Genomic DNA, 13,368 nt, shown 5'->3' on the forward strand with positions numbered 1-13,368 from the left:
TTCTTTCCTTTCTTCTGGGATTATTCGAGTTATTGTTGGTTTCCTATCAGCTTGAACAAGTCTAGCCATTCTCCTCTGACCTCTCTCAACAGCAAGACCACAGAACAACCAGATGGATGTTTTTTCTGTAACTCTAGAGACTGTTTTTTTGTGAAATTCTCAGGAGATCTGCAGTTAAAGTAACTTTCAAAGCAACAACCAACAACCAGGCCGCAGTCAAAGTTACTTAGATTACATTCTTCCCCATTCTCAGGTTTGATGTGACCATTAAGTGAAGCTACTGACCCACATCTGCTTGGTTTTATGAATTGCGCTGACTGGCTAAGTTCCTGACTCTGCAGATGTTTGTAATATAGTGGTCAGTTACAATATTAGGTTGGTGAGTATCCAAATATAGCCCTAGATTGCATAGTTTTTTGAAGACTGACGCAAAGACATTGCAAAACCATTTTTCCTCTGTTTCGCTCTCTCTCTCTCTCTCTCTCACACACACACACACACACACACATGCCTCTGTTAAACTGCCCCACTGCCACCTGGCACAGCTGTTCCAGCTGATAACACCCTCATGGATCAAATCATCTGTAATGATGCTATCACTATGGCTGCCTTGGGCCACAAGTAAGTGATGGACTTTTCAGCTTGCTCAGAATGATAATTAATCCTCTCTGGGAACTTTTTGAAGTTTCACTTAAAGTTTTGCAAGTCAGAAATCAATATCAATGGCTACATGTTTATTTTGAGCAATGTCCTGCAGCATTTTCAATCAGCCCGAATCCCTAAATCACATTACTAAGCCCTGTGAACTTTCTCCGTCTAATTTGTGCTAGAAAACATTTTAGATCTCAATTCTCATATGTTATATTATTATATTATTGGCTCAATTATGCATATTTGTGTTTGTATATCTCTATGTCACTGTAGATACTGGTTTAGAAGCATCTATGTGTTTGTAGTACACTGATTACATAGTAGAATTGCCAATATTTAGGCAATATAACACACAAAATGCATTTGCTGCTCACATTTTCTGACAGTTTATAATCAGAAAAAAATGCGTGAAGTGCAGTATGAGGTTCAGATGTTTCTGGGTTAGACCTCCGTTTGCATTCACACTTCAGATGACTGAACCAGAAGTCAACTCTAACCCGTCCTTAGCTGATTTGTGAGTCGAGTCAGACTGCTCGAGACTGCTAAGAGTCGAGTCCGAGGCAAGACCAAGACAGAGACAGGGACACATCAGGTCAGAGTCAACACCTTTAGCAGATGAGACTGAGTCAAGACCAGGATTGGGAGACTCCCAGACCAAGATGAGACCAGAATATAATAATAAAAAGAGTATTAAATTATATATAGCCTAAAACATTAGTAATTATTGTCATATTAAAGTCTTAGTCAAACTTTGCTTTGTAACTCGAAGCAGTTGTGATGTTCTTTTCTTCGTTAAAACTTATTTGGAATCTCCAACTAAAGTCAAACAAACTAAATTACAACTACAGTTTTTACCAGTAAATGAAAACATAGTAATAATTACATTTCAATCTGTCCTCTGGGGATGTCTGAACTTTGGAGCCAATGAACAACAACAGACAAATAATACTTAGTTGAGCCATCAATTAGATCCAACACACACACACAAACGCACACCTTCTAAGCCGCTTCTCCTTCTGGGTCGCAGGGGGTGCTGGAGCCTATCCCAGCTGTCATTGGGCAAAAGACAGGATACACCCTGGACAGGTCATCAGTCCATCACAGGACAGACAGACAGACAAATTCACACTTTAGCATGTGCAAACAGCCTGGCTACATGTCTTTGGACTGTGGGAGGAAACCGACACAGACACATGGAGAACATGCAGACTCCACAGAGAGAGAACCGAGGTTGCCCAGCCAGGGATTTGAACCCAGGCCCTCCTTGCTGTGAGGTGACAGCACTACCCACCACGCCATCGTGCCACCCTAGATACAAAACAGTGAAATTTAATTTTAAGCTGTACAACGGTGGTTTTCAACCTGTGGACTATGACCCCCAAATGGGCAGCTTTGTGCTCTTTGCTTATGGGCCTTATTAAAAACCCAACAGCTTACACCATCACTTGGAACGTTAACATATCAAATAGGTATCTGAACCTGTTGGAATGATCCAAGAGTTCTCAACTTTACTCCCAGAAAAAGTCGATTTAATCAGTTAAATCTGAGGTAGCTTTTGTGGTCTTTGGGTGGGCTGTGAGTTGCAAAAGTATGGGAACCCTTGATGTAGAGAAGAGGCTGTTTTCTACTGTTTATTCTGGTTTTCTTGATAATTAAATAATAACTGGGCTTCCAGTCACCTCAGATGAAGGTATCGCTATCAGCTTGTCTTGACGACAATTTCTTACCCTGAGATCAAGACAAGTTTGAATGCAAATGATGCTGAGACCAAGACGAGACTAAGGCTGCTAGTTTATGGTTTTGAGACCAGACTCGAGTACTAGTACTTTTTATTATGGGGAAAGATCTCAAGTTGGATTTACAGAACTAAGTGCTACATGCAGTAAATGTAGTTGGTAAGTATGCTAGCAAGCACTATCGCTAATTTAGCTGAGGTAATAGAACTACAACTGGATTAGCTATTATGCTAGCTAGCTAGCATAGTTTTGGTACAGAATACAGACCACCCTTCTAGAAAAAACAGCATAGACCAGCATAGCTGGTCACCAGCAAATCTAGCATATGTTGTGTTCTGATGCTGTTATGCTGGTCAACCAGAATGGCCATGCTGTGGTGACCAGCTAAACCAGCACAGACAAGCTTAGACCAGCCTGAAATGCTCGCTGGTCTGTGCTGTTTTTTCTGTAACCAACCATCTCAAGTTGTTTGGCCTCTGTCCGTTAAACACTTTACTGGTTTTGTAATTAAGACTTCAGGTTTTTCTACACTGAAAGCCTTGTTATTTAAAGCTGTGTTGAACCTGACAGGATTTAAGCAGTGGTTACTTTTATACAATGCAATGCCTGCTTGAGGCTCGAGCTACACTCAATTTCCAAGGTTTCAAGGTTGGTACATGTTTGTATCTCTTTATCTCTCTCCTCAGTTCTCCCTATCCTGTCTTTTCCTGTCACTCTCTGGGGTGATATTGTGGGTACGGAGGGTTATGTAAGTGATGCTTGTGTTGTGTTGTTGTTATGGCAGTATGCCTGACCTCAGGCTCCTCCATCACTGTCCCATATTCTCAGAGCTAAATGCACCCATTATAGCCAAACGGGACATGAGCTCAGTCAGCTCAGGTCACACACACACACACACACACACACACACACACACACACACACACACACACACACACATACATATATCAGTGTACTTCTTCCCATAAAACAGCAAACATATGAGTGGCCTGGATTGGGCGAGAGGCTGTAACTAGCAGACACTTGTTTATTTCATAACACTACATTCTAAAAATGTATTCATGGGTGCCAAATTGGGTAAAACAGTTGAGTAAAAAAAAAAGAAAAACAAGAATTGTGAATTTACGATCTGATGACAGACGTTTCATTTGAGGGAGTGCATTGAAGTAAGAGCAGGAATCATGGGTGTCATGCAGTTTAATACTCTCATTAATGACCATGCAGTGCAGACGTATAAAGTCCATCTGCACTGCACTTTCAAACTAGCCAGATTTGTCAGGAAAACCGAAAATCTGAACAACCCAATGAACCGGCCCACCCTCCAGTAGTTGGCGGCTATGAATAAATTATATATTCTCAAATGTAAAGATGCGTTCCAAAACCCTGCGCAGATTCAATCATTCAAACAGTGGCCGAGGAGTGCTGGTTTGTACCGGAGGAGCAACATTTAGCTCCAGTCTTCTAGTGTTTAGCCACAGTCGACTTCAATTATAGAATTTTGAGACCTCTGTTCTGGAAATTTGTAATTGCATGCATTTTCTAACAGTGGTAATGAAAGAGTCGTCATGGAGAAACTTTCAGCATCTGTGTGTGGTGTTAATATGTAAAGACATATGCCGTGGTCTGAAAAACCGCCCATGAAATATGACACCTCTGACTCAGAACTACTACTTTCAGTTTTCACAAGATAATTTTACGTAGTGAAGCTTTAAATAAATAAAGTCTATTTGTTTGTGCTTGTGTTTAGGGAAATTTTCCCCATTGTGTGAATAATAAAGGACTATCTTATCTTATCTTATCTTAAATATGGTGGCATACATCTGAATAGGAGATTAAAATGATGTAAGACTCAAGCATGGTGCTTTATTGTTGCTGTTTTATTATCGAGGAAATCAGTGAGGGCTCCTCCTTCTGGATGGTTGCAGACATGCAGCTTCCAATAACCTTTTATGACTTGACAGTCTAACAGTATTTTGTGTTGTTTATTTCTTATACATTTCTGTATTTTTTTTAATAAATGTGTAGAAAATGTAAAACCCGTTAGGCCTTTCCTGGCTCCTCCTACACATAAACCTGATTACATCACCTCTTTTAAAATTTGTATTTCTGGTTCCGTAAAGGGCAGAAAGGCAGTCCAGGGTTCGTTGGTAAGGGCATGTCACACTGTACTGACCTGTGGTGTTTAGCTTTGTCATGAATTTTTAAAGTCTGATATTTCCCCAATTTTCTCCCCAATTTTGTCTCAGATTCCACCCACTAGTAAGGACTCCTCCAATCACATGACACTACCAGCGCTAAGAGGGCACAGACTAACACAGGCTTCCTCCGAGACCTGTGAAGCACCACCGCATCTTTTCAAACTGCCACTCACGCAACGTCATTGGACAGCTGAACGCACTTGGAGGAAAGCGCCAACCGCCAGATCTGTTATATCAGCTGACAGACGCCTGCGCTGACTAGCATCATGTTGAGTGATGGGGGGGGGGGGGTGGCGGCATCCTACCCACCCAGAGAGAGCGAGGCCAGTTGTGCTCTCTTGGACTCCCGGCCACGTCGGCTGTAGCATCACCAGGGATCGAACATGCGATCTCCTGATGATGATAGGGCCAACGCTTATTCACATTAAAAACAATGAATAGGAAAAGATCATGTCTTTGTACTGTTTTCATGTAATTTAAATTTAGATTAAACTGGATGAATCTTTACTTTTTGTTTTTATTCATTCAATTTAAATATTAGCTTAACTTTGTGGAACTAAGGTTTGTATATCTACTCACTCCCAGCAGTCGTGCTGCCATACAGACCCAGACTCTGCTGCCAGCTGTAGCGTACTCCTGTGTTCATTTCACCCATTAATAATCTCTGAAAGAGCAGGTGTGTGTGTGTTCCCTGCTTTCCAAACATTTGAAATATAACAAAAAAAGGAAAAGCTACAAAATAACGGATCTGTTGCAATCACAGCCCCCGGGCTTTGCGTGTGCTTGTCTGTTTGCAACTCTGAGACTCTGAGTGACGGAAGTTTTAGACAGGTTATTACACAGAGACTGAATGAAATAAGCTTCACAAAAGCCTGCACAGGGGTAAACACACAGGCAACGAGAGAGAGAGAGAGAGAGAGAGAGAGTGTGGGTCTCTGACTGATCCAGTCACAATACTACAAATCCTTCACCAGTACAACAATGCAGGTTTATGGATTATTCTGTTTGAGGCTGTGCAGAAGCTCCACTCTCAGAAAAACAGGTACTAAACTGTACTGTCCAGGGTACAATCGCTGTCACTGGGGTGGGACCCTCAAGGGTATGTCCTCAACAGTGTGCAAAATACCCCCTGGCTTCTCACTTGCCATTGCAGTACTAATGTTAGCAGTCGTGGGCTGAAGGTTAGGGAACTGGCCCTGTAACCAGAAGGTTGCTGGTTTGATCCTCTGTGCTGACAGTCCATGACTGAGGTGTCCTTGAGCAAGACATCTAACCCCCAATTGCTCCCTGGGCACCGTGGATAGGGCTGCCCACCGCTCCGGGCAAGTGTGCTCACACCCTGTGTGTGTGTGCATGTGTGCGTGTGTGTGTGTGTGTGTGTGTGTGTGTATTCACTAGTGTGTATGTGGTGTTTCACTTCATGGATGGGTTAAATGCAGAGGTGGGATTAAAAAAAGTATCACTTAAAATGTTTGATCATTTCATCATCACTGCTAATCAAGAAATAATGCAAAAAGTGCTGAGATGAAAAAGCATATCCATCCTTTTGGTATGAAAAATTGTGTAAAGGCCTTAAAGGTACCAATGTGTGAAATACAGTGGGAGTCCAGGACCTCCTAATTAATCTTTTTGGTTAATAAAATAAGTTTGCAATGTAGACATTGTCACCCTTGTTCTTATCAGCACCCCATAAAGAAATCTGAGCTGGTAAGTGTCTCTGCAGTGACCCATTTCATACCAAATCACTCTGAATTACTTTATTAGGAACGATAGAATTATTCTTGAATTTTGAAAAAATGGTATTCCCCTTTGAGCACTATTGTTGTACTTTGTTAAGGGTGCTTTCACATTGTACAACATGCTTTTTCCATCAGTGTGTGAAAAGAAAAAAGAATGCTCACCAAGGCCTAGACAAGATACTCTCAATCCAGACTTCCCAAGGTTCCTAGAGAGAGAGAGAGAGAGAGAGAGAGAGAGAGAGAGAGAGAGAGAGAGAGAGAGAGAGAGAGAGAGAGAGAGACTACATTAATATTGGATAATTGTATATAGATTTTTGGAATTCAAGCACTGGGAATACAAAATACAAATTATTTGTCATGCCAATAAATCAGCCAAAACTGAAAAAGAGCAAGATAGAGAGAGAGACAGAGAGAGACAGAGGGAATGAACATTATACTGTGCATTACTAATGAATATTATAGACAATTTCATATTCCCAAATTTTGTAACCCAGGCATTGTCAATACTTTGTTATTTACACCAATAGAGCCCCCTGAATTGAACCAAACTGAATTAAATGAACATTAAGTGTGTAGAATCAAAGCTAATAAAGCTCTACTCTGTCTCGGCGATGAACCAACATACTACTCAGCTTTCATTTTCACGCCACTGCATTGCAAACAATGTAATGAGTGTAATGAAATTAGTGACCAAAGCTGGCCTGGAAGACTGTCAACAACAAGGAATACTCCATGGTGGTGCAGCTAGCAAGCTAGCTCGCTCGCTAACCATAAAGAGTAATGAGACAAAAGTGACAATTATATCAGATAATTAGATAACTAGGGGATTCAATAACTAACATTTCTCACATTTCAGCAAAAATCTTTTCATGCGACGACACTATAGAAATTAAACTTGGATATAACTTAAAGTAGTCAGTGTACTGATTCACCAGCAGTGCAGCAGTGCAGATTTACCATCCTCTGACAAGAAGTCAACACACAGCCATTAATGTCTAAATAGCTGGCAACACAAGTGAGTCCACCTCACAGTGAATATGTCCAAATTTTGCCCAGTTGTGTGGTTGTCCCTCCCTGGTGTTATGTGACTCATTAGATTTACATGGTTCCGGGTGTGAATGGGGAGCAGGGCTGTTAAATTTGGGGTTTTTGGCACAATTCACTCATACTGGCCACTGGATATTCAACTTGGCACCGCATGGCAAAGAACTTTCTGAGGATGTGAGAAATAGAATTGTTGCTCTCCACAAAGACGCCTAGGCTATAAGAATATTGCTAACACCCTGAAACTGAGTTATAGCACGGTGACCAAGGTCATACAGCGGTTTTCCAGGGCAGGTTCCACTCGGAACAGGCCTCGCCAGGGTCGACCAAAGAAGTTGATTCCACGTGTTCAGTGTCATATCCAGTAGCATATAGTATAATAGTAATAGTATAATAGACGCGTGAGTGGTGCCAGCATTGCTGCAGAGGTTGAAGAAGTGGGAGATCAGCCTGTCAGTGCTCAGACCATACATCATACAATGCATCAACTTGGTCTGCATGGCATCCTCTGTTGGAAGAGGACCTGCTCCCTATGGCGATATGAACGGCTCTACATTAACAAGAACATGACTCATTTTTGGGTGATGTTTCACTACTGAAAGCATGGTTTTGTATACCACCCCAATTCCAAAAATGTTGGGACACTGTGTAAAATGTAAATAAATGTAAATACAAACAGAATGCAATGCTTTTCCAATCTCATAGACCCATATTTTATTCACAATAGAACACAGAACACATATCAGACACTGAAAGTGAGACATTTTACCCTTTCATGAAAAAAACATTAACTCATTTAGAAAATTATGGCCACAATGCATCTCAGAAAAGTTAGAGATTGTGAGTAAAGTATGGGTCTATGAGGTTTGCAAATCATTGCATTCTGTTTTTATTTACATTTATTTTACACAGTGTCCCAACTTTTTTGAAATTGGGGTTGTGCTTTATTCTACGTCTGCCAAATCTTACTCGTTGCACCTTAAACGAGCATTTCCTTAGTTTGACAGGTTCAGTGCTATGAAGGGCCTTCAGAGGTTGAAACAGCCAATGCTGTAGTGCGATTGATCGAGGATGCGAAGTTCTCCAAAGATAAACACGATGCAGTTTCTTTGCCTTGGAGGTCTGTGACAAGAATCATTCATCATGAATATCTCTGAAAATGAATGTAATTTCACTTGAGAAAATTCACTGGCAAACACAAGTGTTACTGCCCTTCATTCATTGACCACACTACACCACAGCTACTGTAATACAAAAGAACATTGCCTTTTACTGCTTCATTATATTGTAATATACAGTAATGTACTGCAGTACATTTTCCAGCAATCTTGTGTTATTAGCAGAAACAGCAAACTCGTAACATGCCACTGAGATTTATTTAGCTCTGATGTATTAGCGGTAAAAGTGGAGCAGTTGCTGTAGCAAGTGGGGCCAGCAGAAATGCTAGAAACTGCTGACCGGGAGAGAAACAGAGTTACAGCACCAGAGACAGAGAGAGAGAGCGAGAGAGCGAGAGAGAGAGAGAGAGAGGTCTGCAGTCAGAATGTACTGCCTCATTGCTACTATAAGCATGAATCAATTCTTCTGTATCGAGGTCACAGTGTGGAGAAAAGAAAGAAAAAGAGACCCAGAGAAAAAGAGTGAGCATGACTTTATATAAACAGGCAAAGTCTGTGTTCAAAGGAACAGTTTGGTCAATTTTCCCCCCTTAGTCCATCAGCCCACACATGTTTGGTATCTGAAGTGTGCTTCTTTAGGTGGGTTGCCATGTCTACACCCATCCATTTTTTTTACCATGTGGAATGGCCAGTGAATCTACACGTGCATTCAGGGGCTCTATATATAACATTTATCAAGATAAGTCTAAAAAATATGTTTTTTTTTTGGGGGGGGGGCTGCAGGTACCCCTGCACCATGAATGAAATTGAAGAAAATACACGGATTGGGCAAAAACCTAATCGCAAAACAACGTCTTAGGCTTCATTTAGTGTATTCATTCCCGTCTCTGTCATTCCTTTCATTGAGGGAGGTTTTAGAGGTGGACATCTGGTTCCTATCACTGCCACTGTGAACAATTCTGACTCAGGTAAGTTTCTCTAGAATGGAGGGTTCCACACCAAACCACCAAACCACTCTGAATGGCTTTGTTGACCTTAACCAGAGTGAAGTTCCCCTTTAAGACTGTGCTCAGTAATGGAACTCACGCAAATGGCCTTCTCTATAGTGGCCCGTGAATGCTGTTAACCTATCGATGACATTTCTCCAACTGGAGCAGAGAGAGAGATGAAAAGAGAGAGAAAAAGACGGAGAGTGAGATTTGAGAGTGAAGGCAAATTTACTTCGGCTTTCTTTGACATTTCTGCTGTAAATAGTCAGCTATGTCTGTATGTGCGTTCACGTGTCTGTGCCTCAGTGTGCACTTCTGTCAGAATGTGGTGGGGAAACAATCCACGGCTTGAAGAGATCCTGCAGGATGAGAGAGCGGAGGAGAGAGTGAGAGGAAGAATATAACCGATAAAGTCAAGAAGGAGATAAAGGAGGAGATTGGAGCGCCGCAGTACAGACAGTGACGCAGCAAAGCGAAGCAGAGGAGAATAAGAATGAGATGGAGTGCGGCCGCAAGGCTACAGAATAAATCCCACTCAGGTAGAACAAACTCTTATAGCTCCCTCTCTTTTTCCTCACTTTTTCCAAACATAGTCAAAGCTAATTCCCAGCAGTGGAGAGGCCTCATCTTTCATACAACAGACACAAAGTTGTGAAGATATACTCCAATATGAATGTGCGGCATCTTTTTGTGCTGGTGCGAATGGATCAGTTTTGAAGCACTGTGTCCACTCACTGTCCACTCTATTAGACGACAGCTCATCTGCTGTTTGTGTTGGTCATCCTCTAGTCCTTCATCAGTGGTCACAGGACACTGCCTGCAGGACACTGCTGGCTGTATATTTTTGGTTGGTGGACTATTCTCAGTCCAGCAGTGACACTGAGATGTTTAAAAACTCCAGCAGCACTGCTGTGTCTGATCCACTCAGACCAGCGCAACATGCACTAACACACCACCACCACCACATCAGTGTTACTGCAGCGCTGAGAATGATCCACCACCCAGACAGCACCTGCTCTGTGAGGGTCCATGGGGGTCCTGACCACTGAAGAACAGGGTAAAAGGGGGCTAACAAAGTATCAGAGAAACAGATGCACCTATACAGTAAGTGGAGCTCATAAAATGGACAATTTAGCGTAGAAACAAGGAGGTGGTCATAACGTTATGCCTGATCAGTGTAACCTGACTGTCATATTGACTGGATATGCAGGTTGTGCCAGTGAGGAGCGGGAAATAGAAAACCTGCAGTGGAATGTCATGGAGCGGGAATGTCTGCTTCCTCAAATCCACTCAGACACTCTGGTCTACAATAAAAGTAAAATCAGTAAGTAATCAGTCAGTGAAGTCTTTCTGATGCTTAGGGTCACTAAGAGGATAATATTGTGTGGATGGGTGAAAGTCCCTGGAGAGACACAGAGTCCCCTCAGTGTAATGAACCTCCTGTGCGAATGATTCTGCTCACTGACACACTTTCACAAAAGCATGAGCATTAAAGCCTCAATAAAGCAGGCTGGGTTTATCTCAGGTTACATTTCCAGAGAGAGGGAGACAGAGACAGAAAGGAAGTGAGGGAGGAGGTGTGTTTTTATGTCTCATGGGGGACGAGAAATTTGAAATACTTGGAATCACTTTTCTGAGCTTGAATGATGTTCATTCTACAACACAGTAGCGACCCTAAGCACAAGATGGGCTGATCAAGCAAAGAAGCTCATCAAAGAAAGGAAGGAATCAAGGAAAGGAAGCTTAACCATCCCAGGAGCCCCCCAGGACCCCCACAGAGCAGGTATTATTTGGGTGGTGCATCATTTTCAGCACTACAATGACACGGATGTGGTGGTGGTGTGTTAGTGTGTGTTGTGGTGGTACAAGTGGATCAGACACAGCAGTGCTGCAGTAATGCTCCACCATATGTGGTGGTCCAATGGGAGTCTTGATAGACAAACACTGGCAGTAGAATGGGTTGTACTAAGGAGCTCAGTGACTTCAAACATGGCACTGTCATAGGATGCCACCTCTGCCGCCAGCCAGTTTGTGAAATTTCTGTCCTGCTAGGTCTTCCCTAGACAACCGTAAGTGCTATTATATTGAAAGGGAAAAATCTAGGAGCAACATCACCTTAGCCAGAAGGCAGTAGACCATGCAAACTGTGCTGGCAAGTTCTGAAATGCCTATCCTCTGTTGGATCACTCACAAAGTGCCAAAGAGTTCCAAAGTGCCTCTGGAAGCAACATCAGCAAAAGAACTGCACGGTATGAGCTTCACAAAATGGGTTTTCAAAGACTGAGCAGCTACACTCAAGGCTAAGATCAAAATGCAGAATGCTAAGCATCGGATGGAGTGGCGTAAAACATGCTACTGAACTCTGGAACAGTTGAAACACATTCTGTAGAGTGATGAATCATCCTTCTCTGTCAGTCTGATGGATGAGTCTGGGTTTGGCGAATGCCAGGAGAACATTACCTACCCAACTGTAAAGTTTGATGGAGGAGGGATGATGTGTATTGGCCTAGAAGCCTTAGTTCCAGTAAAGGGAAATCTTAATGCTTCAACACCAAAACATTTTGGTCAATAGTTTGCTTCCATCTTTGTGGGAACAGTTTGGGGAAGAAACTTTTCTGTTCCAGCATGACTGAGCCCCAGTGCACAAGGGAAGCTCCATAAAGGCATTACTGGGAGAATGTGGTGTGGTAGAACCTGTTTGACCTCTACAGAGCCCTGACCTCAACCCCATCAAACACTTTTGGGACGATCTAGAACGGATATTGCGAGCCAGACCCTGTCGTCCAACATCAGTGTCTGTCTCCCAAATGCTCTTCTGGATGAATGGACACAAATTCCCACAGACACGCTGCAAAATCTTGTAGAAAGCTTCCGAGAAGAGTTGAAGCTGTTATAGCTGTAAAGGGGGACCAACTCCATATTAATGCCTGTGGATTTAGAATGGAATTCATAAAAGATCCTGTATTTATAATGTGTGTCCCAATACTTTTGTCCATGTAGTGTATATAATACAAAAGAGACATATTATTACATATGTACTATACTGTAGGTACTGTATGTACTATACACTATACATAAGACTTCATAATATAAGACTTATGGCTGTTGAATATAATACATATTGCATATATATATATATATATATATATATATAGCCCTACATCCAAACAATGAATGAAAACAAACCTCTAAAACAGCAGGCTAATGACTGCAAAGAGAGCACTTTGTAGAACAGTATAATCATCTCTCACAGAGGGACTTCGTGTGGCTCCCCATCTGCACTTCACAAATCCGCACTCTTGCATCCTCAGCAACTTTCACACAAACTTTCTTTTAATAAGAACAGCTCCCTCAACGCTTATTCCTCATAACCTCCCCCTGTTCCCTAAAGATCTGACTCAGGACCTCCCCCTGGCCCTCAACCTGCTGAAGCACCTCAGGATGTCCTGAATCCTTCAGTGGGTAATGACAGTGAGGGAGTGGCCTGCTGGGTCTGCTGGGGTGCAGGTCCCCACTCAGCTGATTCTGTTTTAGTGACGCTGCGTGAGGTCGATCGATACCTGCTGGTCAAACCTCCACACAGCCCATCTGTCATCCTGTCCCAGCACACGCCAGCCAGGTGGCCTGTGACAATGCAGCAGACAGATTAGCCTGGACATCCACCAACTTCTAAGAGTTTGGAATTAGTGGTTTCATTAATAATTCAGTAATTCAATAATAACTTCAGCATTGAATATTAAAATTTGAGCCAGACATTGGATGTTTTTATTAAATATTGGGAAGAAGAAATCATCTAAAATCATCAAATAGATTCATCCAATTTCAAAGCGCCACATTTTTACAACCTTGAGGCACCTAGGAACCAATCACAATCCAATTGGAAGAGGTGGTCA

At 42.2% G+C, this 13,368-nt stretch overlaps 1 protein-coding gene across 3 annotated transcripts in view; it reads right to left on the bottom strand.

Annotated features, from left to right (window-relative positions):
• kcnab1a (potassium voltage-gated channel, shaker-related subfamily, beta member 1 a) overlaps positions 1 to 13,368 on the bottom strand; it is a 245,703-nt gene that overhangs the window by 77,032 nt on the left and 155,303 nt on the right. For all 3 annotated transcript variants that reach the window (XM_017715430.2, XM_017715427.2, XM_017715428.2), the window contains one exon: positions 6,487 to 6,530. In XM_017715430.2, the coding sequence (XP_017570919.1) occupies positions 6,487 to 6,530 (44 nt within the window). The remainder of the gene's footprint in view (positions 1 to 6,486; positions 6,531 to 13,368) is intronic.

Source organism: Pygocentrus nattereri, chromosome 7 (assembly GCF_015220715.1).
Source record: "Pygocentrus nattereri isolate fPygNat1 chromosome 7, fPygNat1.pri, whole genome shotgun sequence".
NCBI lineage: Eukaryota > Metazoa > Chordata > Actinopteri > Characiformes > Serrasalmidae > Pygocentrus > Pygocentrus nattereri.